Below are 16,069 nucleotides of genomic sequence, written 5' to 3'. Positions count from 1 at the left end.
ACTTGATAGTGATTAAGCAGTCTTTTTTTGGGTACATGAAAATTCTGGAAACATGAAAACTTTCTATTAAGCGGCCAATTTTTTTTGGTTTCCCTCTTTCTTTTCCTAATTCACAAACCCTCTCCGAATTCACAAACCCTCTTTATTTTCGTTTCAATTCCCTCTGTTCATCCCCCAAAATTCTTAAATTAGCCCTCTCTTATTTTTGCACATAAATTAGGGTTGATTATCGTACAATCTTGTCATCATAGTCCGATTACAATTCTTTGTAGGCGAGTTGAAATTGCTTGAATCACAATTTACCGAAATTTCTTTGCTCTCAAGACTAGTGAACAAGGTTAGTATGTAATTTAGTTGTATAAATTGATATTTTCTTGAATAACTTATCTCCAATTTGATTTTGATATCACAATTATGTAATTGGAACTTATGGGTATTGAGTAGGGGATTTAGGGTTTGGTAAATTAGGGAATTGTATCATCTGATTATGAGAGTTCATATAATTCAATTTAATCTATAGATTTATTATGAATTACCATAGAATTTTTTTTTCCTGTAAATTAATATGTTTTCTTGGTGAGTTGCATGTTTCTGGTTAGAATAAGATCAACGAAAGCGACATTACTTGAATAATTTTACATAATTTTTTGGGATTGTTAGACATGTTGGTTATTTATATACTTTAGATTGTGAGCCTGCTTATAATTGCTAGATTGGGAAAGATTAGTAACAATAGTCAGTTTCTACTTGCCTATAATTGCTAATTTGTGATTTTTTATTGTGTGGTTTTTTTTTTCCTTTTTTTGTTAAAAAAATAGAATTGAGTCTTATACGAGTGAATGAGTGATTGAATAAGTTGATGTTAATTGGCTTAAAGGCTATAATTTAAATAATTTATTCTCATTCTTACAAAAAAAAATATTCTCAAAATTAAACTTGTTTTGCTGTAATTATTTGTGTTAAGCAATAGTTATAATCACATGACAAAAGCATGATGATCCTCACTTCTCCTTCTACTAGTTCTATTTTTATCATAGCTTAGAATTTGCAATTATAAGGATATCGGAAAATTAAGAAGTATGCTCCAAATAAAAACTACTTCCTAAGAAGTACTGGAAAATTATAAATATCTACCTGTGAGTATATGATACAACTAACTTAACCACTACTCACTAATTAATGCCACTTAAAGAACATGACTTTCCCAGTAACATATTTATACAATAAAACCCAAAAAAAATGCATGATGATCTTGTTAGCAATAATGAAGCATTGCAATAAAGTGAACTTTTCTTACAACATTACAATTTCTTTAGTGTGATATGTAAAGTTTAGATCTTATTCATTATCCATTAGAATTGAATCACATAATTGAAACTATATCAGAACAGCCAGATAAGGCGATGTGAAGAATCTTTAAAAAGTGAGTTAAAGTTAAAATTGATAGTGCACAAATAATTAAGATTTTAGAGAGTATAGTTTTACTTTATCAATCTTATATTTTAACGAGATTAAGCGTATGTGAACCTAAAGATAGTTATAAGCTAGAGATTGTTGATGCCAAGTAAGTGTTCCTTATAGACTAGTAGCATATTTCTTATTAGTCGGGAATTATTATGAGTTAATGGAATCATGTCTACCTAACTTTTAGTTCATAGTTAGTGGTTTCTTATTTGAAGTTTTATCTAAAGACTTTGTAATTTTCAGTCTAGTTAGTGAGTAAAACTAATTATTCTCTTCTTATATATAACTTTTGATCTTAATAATTATAAACTTATATGTACTAGATTTTGGTTTATAACTAATATCTGTACATGTTTAGATATCATAGATGATCTTTATATAAGATTTCTATTTTCAGCTTTAGTACTGTAAATTTTTCCAATTAATATCTATCAAATCTATTCTTTCATTTTATAATATAGATGATCTCTAAATTTATTTGCTTGTGTAATTTAGGAATTGACATAAATTAAGTTAAGGATCAAAATTGGATGAACTATCCTAGAAGTTCGGACTTTAAAGTTGCTTTGAATATTTTTCTTGATGATTATTTTGCCAAGGACGTCATTGGAGATCATATATTTTTCCCTTGTAAAACGTGTTTGAGGCGTTTCTGCCATTCTAGAGATGACGTTTATGATCATTTGATTGTTAATGGGTTTGTGAAGGGATTCAAGGAGTGGGTCTTGCAAAGGGAGGGATATTCTTCTACAAATAATGATAGGCAAACTATGCATGAAGTAAATAATCAAAGTACACATGATGATATCAATGGCTTACTACATGATACTTTTAGAGATGTGGGTGAAGGTCTAAATAGAGATCATGAGGTTGAAAGTGAGCCAAATGAGGAGGCTAGAAAGTTTTTTCATTTGGTGGAAGAAGGAAAAAATTGAAAGAGCTTTATCCGGGCTGTAAAAATTTCTCAAAACTGTCTTTCATAATTCGTTTGTTCCTCTTTAAGTGCCTTAATGGCTTAAGCAATGTAGCCTTTGGTGATCTTTTAGAGTTATTAAGAGAGGCATTTCCAATGGCCGAACTTCCTAAATCATTTAATGAATCTAGGAATATAGTGAAGAATTTGGGTCTTGATTATAAAAAAAATTCATGCTTGTCCCAATGATTGTATTCTTTATAGGAAGGAATTTGAAGGAGCGGATGTTTATCCTAAGTGTGGTACATCTAGGAGGAAGTCTAACATTGTTCCTGCCAAAGTTTTAAGGCATTTTCCTTTGATTCCTAGATTGCAAAGACTATTCATGTGTTCCAAAACAGCCGAATTAATGGTTTGGCATGATAAAGGCCGAATAAAAGATGACAAAATTAGACATGCGGCAGATGCCCAATCTTGGAAGGACTAGATTCATCATATACTGCCTTTAAAAATGAAGCACGAAATGTACATTTAGCTCTTGCTAGTGATGGATTCAATCCATTTCGAACTATGAGTGTTGCTCACAGCACATGTCCTGTTGTGTTGATAAATTACAACCTTCCATCTTGGCTCTCTATGAAATCGGAATATTTTATGTTGTCTTTGTTAATTCCTGGCCCTAAGTCTCCTGGAAATGACATAGATGTTTTTTTACAACCACTAATTGACGAATTGAAGGAATTATGGGAATTTAGGGTTGAGACTTATGGTGCATTTAAAAAACAATAATTTCAATTACATGCTGCATTGATGGGGATGATAAATGATTTTCCAGCTTACGCCATGTTGTCTGGATGGTCAGCTAAAGGAAATTATGCATATCCTAATTGTAACCATGATGTGAAACCTAAAAACTTGCATCACAGCAAAAAGAATTGTTACATGGATATTTGAAGGCATCTTGATATGGATCATCCTTGGCGGAAAGATACAAATTCATTCAATGGAGAAGTAGAGGATAGGTGTGCACCTTCTCCGTTAACAGGTACTGATTTGATGAATGAATTAGAGAACTTTGAAAATGATTTTGGGAAGAAAAGTAAAGGTGGAGAAGGTAAAGGTCCATGGAAAAAGAAATCATGCTTTCTTCAACTGTCTTATTGGTCTAATATTAAATATCGTCATAATTTAGATGTCATGCATATCGACAAAAATGTCTTCGATAATATTGTTGGCACTTTGTTAGACATTCCTGGAAATACTAGAGACCATAATAATGCATATTTGGATTTGTTGGATCTTAGCATAAAACCACGCCTCCAGACTTATCCATCTAAAGATGACAGCGAGCCACATCCTATTTCCGCAAGCACCTTATTTTATGAGTAATGCAAAGAAGGATTTGTTTATCAAAGTTCTTAAGGAAACAAAGTTACCTTATGGGTATGCATCAAATATCGGGAGGTGTGTGCATGTTAAAGAAAGGAATTTTTTTGGCTACAAAACTCATGATGCACAAGTCGTATTGCATCACTTGCTTCAAGTTGCTGTTAGGAAGACATTGCCAAAAAAAAATGTTGCAGGACCTTTGACTATTTTGGGGAACTTTTTTCATGGTTTATGTAGTAAAATTGTTGATCATGAAGAATTAGATAGGTTAGCATCTGAAGTTGTCAATATACTTTGTCAATTTGAAATGATATTCCCTCCTGCATTCTTTGATGTTATGATTCATCTACCTGTTCATTTAGTAGAGGAAATCAAATTTGGTGGACTTGTGCAATATCGATGGATGTACTTTGTTGAGAGGTATTTAGGTAAGTTGAAGTCCTATATTCAAAATAGGAGTAATCCCGAAGGAAGTATAGCATAAGGGTATATGATGGAAGAGTGCTTGACATGTATTTCTCGATATTTGCGTGAAGGTGTAAACACTAGACTAGATAGAAGATTAGATGTGCTAGGAATTTTTCCTTGAATCAGCATGATGATGAATTATCTTTGTTTCCTAAAGTAGGACATCCTATTGGTGGAAAAGGAAGAGAAAAGGAAAAGGATTTACATTAGATTTCTAAAGTCTTGAACCAAGCTCATAGATATATTGTCTTCAATTGCGACAATGCAACAGTTGAAACATACATCAAGTAAGAGTTTTTTTCTTTTAATATATTTTCAGTTTTTATAATTTTAATCTAATAAAAATAATGATATTTTTTCTTTTATAATTCAGAGAACATCATATTTGGGTGAATAGCCAAGGTCGAAAGCGTAGATGGGATAGTGCACAAAGTCATAGTAAAGATTTTATTGATTGGTTTTCTGAAAAAGTACAAAGAGAGAAGGTTAATGGAGAACTTTTTTGGTTGGATAAGGGTCCTAATCCTAAGACCAGGAGGTACACTGGGTATTTTATCAATGGTTTTAGGTTTTACACTAGAGAACGTGATTCACGATTAAAGACTCAAAATAGTGGAGTGACTTTGACAGCTTTGACTTTAAGTTTTTCCAGTTCAAGGGATCGAAATCGCGTCGACGGAGACCTACTATGGTGTAATGGAAGAAATATTTGACTTAGACTTTTGGTCTCAATTCAGCGTTGTGTTATTTAAGTGTGATTGGTTTCTTGGTGATATTGATGAGTTTGGGCTTACATATGTCAATTTCAAGAAGAAATGTTCCAAAGATGATCCATTCGTATTGGCTTCTCAGGTTCACCAAGTATACTATTCTCAAGATCCATTAGAAAAAGATATTCAATACGTCATGAAAAGGGTTCCAAGAGACCTTTTTGACTTTGAGGAAGCACTGAATGAGGAAACATATTGGGAGGAGCCTATTGATTCTAGTTCTAATAACATGCCTTCTTTTGATGCTAATCATATTCATGTAGGAGCTGGTGGATGTGAAGTGCGTGCTGTGAACATAGATGATTTATCATACTCTGAGGATGTTAATAACCTTGAAGATGACATTGATTATGATGATACAGATTGGGATTGGATGGATGTAACTGATGATATTCTAGCTCATGAGCCATAGGATTATTAATGAATCTTGAGCAATTGTATTTATTTAAAAAAAAATCGATATTATTTTATTATACTTTGTTTTATGTATTAGAATTGCTATTTGAACATTTGATTTGGCTTTTTTAGTAGTAATTATTTATCATCTTTGGACTTCCTCAAAATTATCTTCTTCCTTAGTCAATATATTAGCCTTTTCTAATTTTTTTCCCAAAACTTGAGTATCCCAAAACCTGAATATATTAGCTTAATGTCAGGTATCAGATATAGTACTAATAAATTTGTAGTATTAAGTATGTGTTATATTTGAAAAAAATATGTCTGACTATTTTGTTGTAAGTGTTATTTGATAGGTCTAAACTTTTTTTTTCCCACTAATTGTTTATAATATTTGTTTGCAGAATGACGAAGAATGGAAGTAAGAAGCTTGAAATTGCCTTGTAGTCCATTTTAGCACCTTATGAGAAAGTAAGGTCCATGACTATGGAAAGAAATGCCCGGAGGTTTAGAGAATTAGGGCTCGACAAGATTGCTTAACAATTGTTGGAAAAAAATAAGAACTTTACAAAAGGAAAGGAGAATGTGAATTCTAATGTAGATGATAAAGACTATGTGCCTGGTGAAGAAAATTGTGACCTTGATGAGGAGTTTGAGATGTCTCGAGAAGCAACAACCTCTATACCTAAGAAGGTTACTTTTTCCTATTTTTCATTATTTTTTTCTTCTTGGGATCATGTTTATTTTATACTGATTACCTTAATGATCGGATGCTAGAAGGCAAGAACTAGAGAGCAACCACCTAGGAAGAATAAGAAGCAGCCATTGTGCCCATCTATGGCAATGGACGATTTCCTTGTTGCTCAAAATCAAATGAATCTAGCTGAAGTACGACAAATAGAGCAAGATGTACAACAATTGGAGCAAGATCGACAAAGATCTAAGCGTCCGCTTTCGACTAAAGTTCCACTAGAAAGCCGAGGAGAATCTGTCTCCGCACAAGGTTTGTCTTTAATACTCCACCCCTTTAAAAATCATGAAAATTCTTATGGTCTTGTAAACTTTTTAGTTATTCAATCCAAGGTTAGACAAATTTCAATAATCTGCTTCTAAAATTGCTTCTTCTCTTATTATATAAGTAATTAGCAGTAAACAATGAACAAACTGCAAGCTAAGTACCATTATAAAATCAAACGTAATTATGTTCTGGTTGAAGCAAGTTTTGTTAGGCTTGTGAGGGAGTATGGGAGTATTTGAAGTGAGTTTTTGCTTCGCGAGGTGTTGCTGTTGCACGTGGAAAAACGTGACTGCTTGTGTTGATCAAGGGGACACTGCTAGTGTAGGGTCTTCTACTGTTGATGCAAGGTATGATGTTGTTGATGCAAGTTCTGGTGTTGTTGTTGATGTAGGGTCTGTTGCTACTTAAGCAGGGCCTGCTGCTGATGGTGCAAGGCCTACTGCTAATGGTGCAGTGCCTATTGCTGATGGTGCAGTGCCTGCTGCTGATGGTACGTGGCAATGCAAGTTATGTTGTTGCTGCTTGTGCAGGGCCTGCTGATGCTTAAGACTTGGTTTCACAGTTCTCTAGAAATATAAAATACAAAACAGATTGGAAGTTCTTTAAATTGAGTGGAGTGATTTCAACGTTTTTGGAAGTTATCTAAGTATGGGAAAGCAAAAGCATTTTAATTGTTTGTGTCTTAGAACTCTCTTAAACTTCAAATTTATTTTGGTACAGTTTGTTACTTGGGATCATTTTCTTTGTTTGTTTGTCAAAGTTATCTAGTTAATGCCTTAAAAACTATTGAATGCTTGTCACATGTTTACTTATGAACTTTTCCATATCATGTAATTGCATTTATAAAGTTGCAATTGTAATCTTTATTTCTATCTTTAAATTTTTTATTTATTTTGAATTTATTCTTTTGTTTTTACTTGGATAAAAGTTCCTAAGAAGAAAGGGCGAGGTCCAACAAATTTGTTTGATGCCCATGCTCGCAAATGGGAAGATTGCGTAGCTATCTACTGTAATGACAAAGGACAAGCTATCGGGCCTGAAAAGGCAAGGAAAGAACTAACTAAATTATTAGGAACTATTGCTTAAGATTACAGTTGGACTCCCTTGACATACACAAATTGGAAACAAGTTCCAAACAAGGAGAAAATCTGGGAATTTGTGAATGTATGTGTAATTTTCTTTCATTTGTACTATTTTGAGTATACAACATGCGTTTACTTTTATATGTGTTTTAATATTGTTTTTTTATAACATAAACCTAACCATTATTTTAGAACAAGTACATCCTTCCAGTTGAAGCTAAGAATTGGTAATGGAGACTCTTGATCAATCATGGAGAGGATTCAAATGTCGCCTCAAAAGAGATCATTATTATATGTATGACACCTATGAAGAGAGATTGAAGCATCCTCCTGAAAGAGTTCCTGAAGCACATTACAAAACACTTTTAGCTTACTGGGGGACACCAATAGCAAAGGTATAATTGAACAATTAGGAACTCAATAAATTTGTCTTGACTTTAATGCTTTTTTTTTTATGTAGAAAACCAGCTTGCATGACTATTACAAGGACTTGGTGCCACTCGTAAGAAGCGAAAAGATAAAGGACCTGGTACCTCTTTGATTCTACCAGAAGAGGTCATGGAGTCTATTAAAAGTGTTGTAACTGCTGATGTTTAGAAGGATATAAATGCTGAAATTGAAGAATTTGCCAAGGAAAAAGAAGTTCATGCTGCACAAGAAGCTAAAATAGAAAGGAAGACTAAGGAGCTTGAATCTGAGACCTTAAAACTGCAAGAGATACGCATGGATATTAAAAATCAGCAAGGGAATATAACTCTTGATGCAGTAATATCAGCACTTGCACAACTACGCCAAAAAGATCCTAGCTTAACTCTAGAAATTATTGCAAAAGCTATCGTTTCAACGACTACAAATGATGCATAAACTATATTATTTAAGATTATAAACAGGTATGTTATTCTATTTTACATGTTATCTTCCTTTTTTCTTTTTCTATTTTTACATAGTTACATGTGGTTGAAGAATTTGAAATGGTGTATTATATGATATGAAGTTCTAAACAAAGTAAATACAACTGGCATTATTTCTTAGAAAATTATAAGATTAAAAAACTCAATCTCTTTCCTCTTCTCGAAACCAGGCATCAAAATTTATGATGCTAGCTTAGCCAAATTGTTCTATTGTTTTGATAATGTAGTCTCTATGATTATAAAAATTTATGATCCTTTGATGTTTACTTCCTTATACTCTTGTGATGTTGCTACAGTACTGCTTCTTGCCCCATTTAGATGAAATAATTTTAAATTTTCATTATTTACTCACTACAATCTCAATTTCTAGTGTTTTGATAATAATGCTTTATAAATAATTCATTTGAATTTTTTTTTATTGAATATAAGAGTATTATCATTATTATTATTATTATTATTTTTTTATTTTTTTTTATTTTTTTTTTTTTACAGGAGACTATATATATCCAAGAATGAAGTGCTCCATCAACCATCTAAAGATCTATTGGACTTTGAGCAAAAATAAGAGAATGATTTTTGAAGATAAATTTTTAGAATTTGGTTTTGGAATTTTAATTAGTTTAATGTATGAAAATTTTAGATTGAATGTTTTTGCTAGTTGTAATAAATATTTAGCTTATCATTTAGAATTAATTTGAATTAACTACGTATAACTTTTTTTGGAGAACTTATTTCAAAGTGTAAGTTTATTGATCATATGCTCTTTAAGCAAGTTAATTATTATTAAATGCATTATTATCAAATCTATTTTTTTAAATGCCAATTAAAACCGTTGCCATTAGCAGGTTTAAAAGTGTCGACTTAGTTTCAATTGGAAGCATTGCCATAAACAAAATAAAGTGTTGCCTTAATTTTAAACATCAACTAGTATCAAGCTAATAAGTGTTGCTTAAAATTAGCGAAAATTGTTGCTTTAAATTTGAAAATGTTGCCTAAAGTTGTTGAATAAGTGTTGGCATAAGTTAAAAGTGCTACCTAAGAAAAACGCTGCCATAATTATTTACAACAACAGTTTACAATAAATGTTGCCTAATGCATGAAAGTTGTTGCTAAAGAGTTTTAGCAGCGGCACCTATTGGTAACGGTTTATAATCTGTTGTTATAGGCATATGGCAACATTAATAGGACATATGGTAACAGATTATTGCTGTTGCCATAAGTCTTTTTTCTAGTAGCCGGAGAAACCGGCGCAGGGGGAGGGGGAGTAGCAGCAGCCGCCGGCGGCTAGGTTTTGGGTGGCCGGATTCTAGGTTAAGCTGGTGTTTTTTTTTAAAAAAATTTGTTTTTTTTTATTTTTCTTTTTGTTTTTATATTTTTTTTAACCAATTAACTCATGACACATGTCACTTTTGTAAAAAAAAAAAAATAATCCATTCAATCGGTAACCGGTATTTGGGATTGAAGAAAAAGAAGACCCCCAAAGTTCAGATTATTCCAGTATAATCCAAAGTTGGGATTATTCTACCAAAATTGATGAAAGTTGGGATTATTATTTCTAATATTTCCTTTTATTTTATTGTATTTTAAGTGCTCATTAAGCTAAATAATAATCATTATAATTAGGTATGAGAAAATCATTATAATTAAATTAATAATTTTTGCTAATAGAAATTTTATTCATACCATTTTTAGAATTATAATGCTTGAACTTGAGACTAACAAGTATTAGGATTTAAGTCTTACCATTTCAACTTTTCATTTAATATGCTTTTCTACCAAAACAAAAATATACTTCCTTCGGTTTTTAATACTTGCAACAGTTTGGCTTTTACACTATTTATTTGATTCACTTTTACTAACATTGGTGATTTATAGCTACAAAAAATATAGTCATGTGGATCTTGTTAGATTCGTCTCAATTTATATAATTTTAATATCAAATTTTTATAATTTTAACATATTGTAAAGATATTAGCGTTTGAAATAATATTTCGGCAAGCGTAAAATGAGAAGTTTTGCAAATTGTATAAAAAGAAAATGGAGAAAGTAGTTAATTATGATAAGATGAATGCTTAATTGTAACTATTTTCCATCATGTAATGATCATGATTCATGAGGCACTTTAGCCACTTTAGTTTTAAGGTTCTGCAAAGGAGTGTGTATATATATATATATATATATATATATATACATAATTTTTGGTTAAATAGTCAATGGCATACAAAATATTGAACTCGGTCGGATCTCCTAATAAAAACAACCTTAAAAAATTATAGAGCATAGTCACACACAAAAAGATCCAACAAATAAATCTAATATCAAAATTGGAAACTTTCGAGATAATATGAAAATAAGAAGAAAAAAAGTCGAACATACTTAAGATATTAAAAAAAGGGTTACATATAAAGTAGTAATTCGAAACATCCTCCGCGCTATACACTAGTTATATATAGAGAAGAAGAAAAAAATCGTTCATCACACTAACTTTATCTAGTTCACAATGTTTTGACTACAACCATAAATTCAGTCTTATCCCAAAGGGTGAACACCCAAAAAAAAAAAAATAGCCTTATGAAATACGAAGTATATTTGCTTGCTATACTTGGCCCATTGTAAGAGGCCCACATTCTGTAGCATTTTGCCATAAATTTTAAGTTGGACTCGCGCCTAGTCAGAGTTGGCTGGTCTTGCGACTAGAAATGAACATTTAGTAATTGAACATATTTGAAAAGTGGTTGGTCCTCCCCAACAAAAATGAACATTTACTCGGAAAAAAATGAACATTAAGTAATTGAACATATTTGAAAAGTAACATTTAAACTTCAAATGTATATCAGAAAATTGAAATGAATATTTTGTCAGATAACAATTAACACTTTTTTTTTAATGAAAAATGAATTCCAAATCAAAAGAAAGAAATATTTAAAACTTGAAATTAACATTGCAATATATAAAAATGAACATTTATAATATAAGAGTAAAATAAAGAGACTATGAAACTGAAAAAAAAAAAATTGTACATATTATATTATATAACTGAACATTACAGTTGTAAATAAAAATGAACATATAATTTTGTTGCCTATTCATCAATATTTTTATAAGTTTCAAGTGAAATCATACTACATGAAAATGAACATTTATTTTATAAGAATGAACATCGTACTGCATGAAAATTAACATTTAATTATTGAGAAATACAAAACATCCGTAATACAAATGAACATCTAATTTCATATTTTTGAAAATTGAAATAAATAAATAAATAATTTTTTTATTTATGTGATATACAAATAAACATACAGTTTTTTGATTATGAACATTTTGCTAATCGAAAAAAATTGGGTGAGTCGGACTCGCGATGAATTTAAATAAATGACAATAATAATCTAATATCTGACAATAATAATCTAATATATGATAGTAATATTCTAATATCTAACATTAATAATCTAATATTTGACAGACATTAGATTATTAATGTCAGATATTAAAATATTATTGTTAGATATTAGAATATTAATGTCCTGTATTAGAATACTATTGTCAGACATATTGGACTCACAATGAGTCCGATCTCACGTAAAAACTTCTCTTTTGCTAATATTAACCTGAACATCATTAATATAAAAGTATATTATTTACAAGTGAACATAAAACATATGAGAATGAAAATATATTGATTTTATAATGAACAAAATTGTAAAATATATTCAGTTAAAAAATGTTCATTTTTGTTATAGTAGACATTTATTTCTGTCGCGGGACCAGCCAGCTCTGGCTGGGGGCAAGTCCAGCCAATACTAACTCGCATTTTGCATAGTCCATGTACAGCCCATTATATAGCATGTCGTTTGAAGCCCATTTACAAGCCCAACACATGTGCAAAGGATCGGAACAAAAGGAATGGGTCATAAGACTCATAAGAAATAGGATTGACTGTGCGAGATTTAATTCAATTTGATCGGTCATTCGAAAACAGTCTTAAATTTATGAAAATTGATCGGTCATTCAAAAACAATCTTAAAAAAAGAAAAATGAAAATAAATAATCTTACATTTGATCGGTCATTCGAAAACAATCTCACCTTCAATTTATTCCATTATAATAATATAATGTCGTTTTCCTAGGAGAAAATTTATAGGCACGTCAGCGGTATGTTAACGGCATGCAAAAATTGAGGGCATCTAGGCCTTTAGGGCATGTCATTTTTGGGTTGTACATAGTACATTATATGGGGTGAATAGATTTTGTATACAATAAATTTTAAGGAAAAAAAAAAAAACCGTATAATTGTTATGACATTTTTGAGAAAGAAATACAATACGAGAGTGTACTTCGTATAGTTTTGAATTTGAAAATAGATGATGGAGAGTTGGGATAGAGGAGTTGAATGAGGTTTTGGATAGCTCTCATTGATTCTAATTCTATTACAAAAAAAAAATTGATATTACAAAATTCATAGTTGATCCGGTTTTTTTGAAAGCATGTTTTTTAAAGAATTACTATTAATTATAGTGGATTATACAATGCAACCACATAAGTTAAGATATTAATTGATCACGCGATTGCTAAAATATTACTCCGTACCTCAATGATGGCTAAAAGAATTATACAATGCAATCATATAAGCTAATATAAGCTAGCCAGCTAGGGAATCAAAATGCAATATTAAGATCAATTGTCTATTTTGTGCAACTGTAATAAGATAACTTTGTACTTAATGACTCATCTTCTAAAGATAATATAGGTGGATTGAATGTGGTCCAAAACATTAGCTCACGTTGTTTTTTTTTTTTTTTTTTCTTTTGAATCGATGAGCAGTGACGTGGAGATTGTTCTAAACATAAATAACAATATCCGAATATCTTCCTCCGTACGATTCGTAACATCTTTTAAATTTTTTTAATCGATAAGTATAAATGATTGTACCTTAAATGCATCAATATATGTTTTTTTTTTTTTTGGGTGTGTGCGCGCGCTATAGTACTCGACCTATATTAATATATAGAAAAATTTGCGAGGAAGGTCATTTTAAGTAGCCGACCTTGTGTGGATAGTCCTTTTATGAAAAAAGGTGGCACTAAAAGTCCTTATATGGAGATTGGGTTGTGGGGAGGGTCCTTTGATCAAACTCCGGTGTTAACCAAAACTTAAGTGGCCTTTTTTTTTTTTTTTTCTTTTTTACCCTTTCCCTCTTCTTCCTCGATTTTCAATTTTCCCCCCTTTTTCCTTCTTATTGAACCCTAATTTGAGAATAACATTAATCCCAAACTTCAATTCTTATCCCAGAAATTACAATTGAAGGCCAATTGAAGGCATTCAACGCGAGTCAAACAAGGGTAAGGTGACAATCCCACTTCAATTTCAAGTTTACTTTTGCAAATTAAATTTATCTTTGTTTGTTGTACATTGCAGTTGCGCAAATCGATGAAGAGGTGTAATTGTTGTCTTCTTGTTGTCAAAAGAACATCGTGGACCCATGAAAGCCCAGGAAGAAGATTTTGGTGTTGCAAGTTCTTCGATTTTGAAACAATGCATAGTGGTTGTGATTATTTCAAGTGGGTTGACCCTAACATGGTTGATTGGCAGAAGGATGTGATAAATGTGTTGTTGGCTGAGAAACACAAGATGGCCACTGACTGTTGGCTAAGAAACACAAGATGGCCACTGACCAGAATGTCCTAAAGGCAAGAGTAACATGTTTGGAGCATGAGAATAGAAGATTGATTGAGCAAGTTCAGCAAGTGCCTAGACAACCAATTGCAAACAGGGTTGGTGATGGTGTGATTAGTAATGATCAGTTGTTCATTTTTCTAGTGTTGTGTGCAATTGTATCAGTGTTGGCTAGTATATTAATTGTGAAACTGTTTGGTTAAAGGTTGTATTAGTTGTTTAGGCATGTTGTTCTAGTTGGAAATTTGTATTTATGCCAATATGGTTGCTATTACTATCAATGAGAAATGAAATGAACACATATTTGGAACTAAAATGCTTCAATATTATTGTTTAATTCATTCCAAAGCATTCAAAATACAACACATAAGTACCAAAATGTTGTTAAACGTGTCCATACATAAACATAAAAGTCACTTACACATAAGTGACATACAAAACATGAAAGCTAATTTAAGCTAACAAAACTAAGACTTAGAAGCTAATCCCTGCAGTATCCTACTCATTGAGTTGGTCTTCTGCTTCCTAGGCTTAGCAGCAGGGACCTTTTCTTTTCCTTTTGCTTGACTTGATGCAGACGGAGTAACTGTTGACTGGGAAGGCTGTGTTGATGCCTGAGACAGAGGTGGACCTGTGACTGCTAAGGGGTTGGTTACTGCAGTAGATATTTGTGCTGTTGAGGTTGCTACCCCTTTTTGCTTCCTAGGCCTACCATCTTTGTTTACAGGAGGTGGTGGTTGTAGAGACCTGAAACACTTCTTGGCATTCTTCCCTTTACCACCACATCTGCCACATGTGTATGGCTTCCTTGTTTTCTTCACATTCTTCCCTGTTCCCTCTCCCTGTTCTTTCTTCCTTTTCTTTTTACAGGGCCTACCTGGCATGATTCTGTAAACAGGGGGCAGAGGCTGAGGCATAGCAGATTCACCCTATTGGTTATGTCCTGGCATTGCATGAAATGCTGGAGCATATGTAGCAGCATAAGTGGCAATATGATAGGCTTGGTGTACAAAATCTTCATAGTTGAGTCTTCTTTTGGCTATGCAAGCTAAGGCATGCCAACATGGGATACCCATCAAAGTCCACCTATAGCAACCACAAGTCTTGTTTTCAAGATTAACAACAAATGTCTCTTGTTCATCATCCACCTCAAATTCATGCGAATCTGCTTAAATAATTCTCATATTTCAAATCTGTTTTTGTCCTCTTTCAATCATCTTCACAACTGATGGCATGATTAAACCTTAAAAATCTTTCAAGCCTTCTCTCTTAGCACAGCTTCTCTTCATGACATATCTTCTGATCCACTCAATTAAAGACAAGATTAGCTTTGTCCTAGCTTCCTTGAGGACATTGTTGAAACTTTCACAGTAGTTGTTTAGCAGCATCCCTGACTTTCCCCTAGGACTAAAGCCATGTCTAGACCAGTGACAAACTGGTATCTCAGAAAGATATTGAAAAGTATCCTCACTAAAAACTCTACATCACTACATGTATAAAGTGAAACAAGTTCAAGTGGAGGAAACAAACTAGTAAGAGATACAAACCTTAGTAGAACTCCTTACAGCCTTCCAGAAGCTCTCTTTGTATATCTGGCCTGGAAATTTGAGCTAAAATTTCCCCAAATATGTCTGCAAGAAAACCTTGTTTCTGCATTTGGGATAACTATGTTGAAAGCATCAAGCAGGTCCTGCAATTATTATCATTTACCATGTTAATAATTGGCATAGAGCACTTGGGTAGCAATTTCAGTAAAGCATTTAAGTTACCTTTTATCTGTCACTCATGAAGGTAATTGGATCTTCATGCTCATGCACCCAAGTCACTGATGCAACAAGGCTTATGTCATTGACCAGCAACTCAAGAAACCAAGTCCAGGTTTCTAAACTCTCTGTCTCTACAACAGCCTAGGCAACTGGGAAAATATTATTGTTACCATCTTTGGCAACAGCAGTAAGAAAAATTCCAGGCCAAGGTCCTTT

At 32.2% G+C, this 16,069-nt stretch overlaps 2 protein-coding genes across 5 annotated transcripts; both read left to right on the top strand.

Moving 5' to 3' along the window:
* On the top strand, positions 1-8,385 carry LOC110712853. Of its 4 annotated transcripts, none has more exons than XR_002509712.1 (6): positions 1-337; positions 5,805-6,093; positions 6,178-6,403; positions 7,347-7,582; positions 7,693-7,895; positions 7,961-8,385. XR_002509712.1 is itself a non-coding variant. In XM_021891306.1 (5 exons), exons 2-4 carry the CDS (start codon positions 6,058-6,060, stop codon positions 7,502-7,504), a joined length of 417 nt encoding a protein of 138 aa, XP_021746998.1. In that variant the 5' UTR covers positions 1-337; positions 5,805-6,057; the 3' UTR covers positions 7,505-7,582; positions 7,693-8,385. The 4 variants fall into 4 exon arrangements, 2 of the variants coding, with proteins under 2 accessions (XP_021746998.1, XP_021746997.1); XR_002509711.1 differs by adding an exon at positions 6,810-6,908 and having other exon boundaries at positions 7,693-8,385; XM_021891306.1 differs by having other exon boundaries at positions 6,181-6,403; positions 7,693-8,385.
* On the top strand, positions 4,319-5,674 carry LOC110712852. The gene is made up of 2 exons (XM_021891304.1): positions 4,319-4,521; positions 4,608-5,674. Exon 2 carries the CDS (start codon positions 4,931-4,933, stop codon positions 5,414-5,416), a length of 486 nt encoding a protein of 161 aa, XP_021746996.1. The 5' UTR covers positions 4,319-4,521; positions 4,608-4,930; the 3' UTR covers positions 5,417-5,674.
* Positions 8,386-16,069: the final 7,684 nt, after the last annotated feature.

This window comes from Chenopodium quinoa, unplaced genomic scaffold, assembly GCF_001683475.1.
Source record: "Chenopodium quinoa cultivar QQ74 unplaced genomic scaffold, ASM168347v1, whole genome shotgun sequence".
Taxonomy (NCBI): Eukaryota; Viridiplantae; Streptophyta; class Magnoliopsida; order Caryophyllales; family Amaranthaceae; genus Chenopodium; species Chenopodium quinoa.
This window is presented reverse-complemented; position numbering and strand designations above follow the sequence as displayed.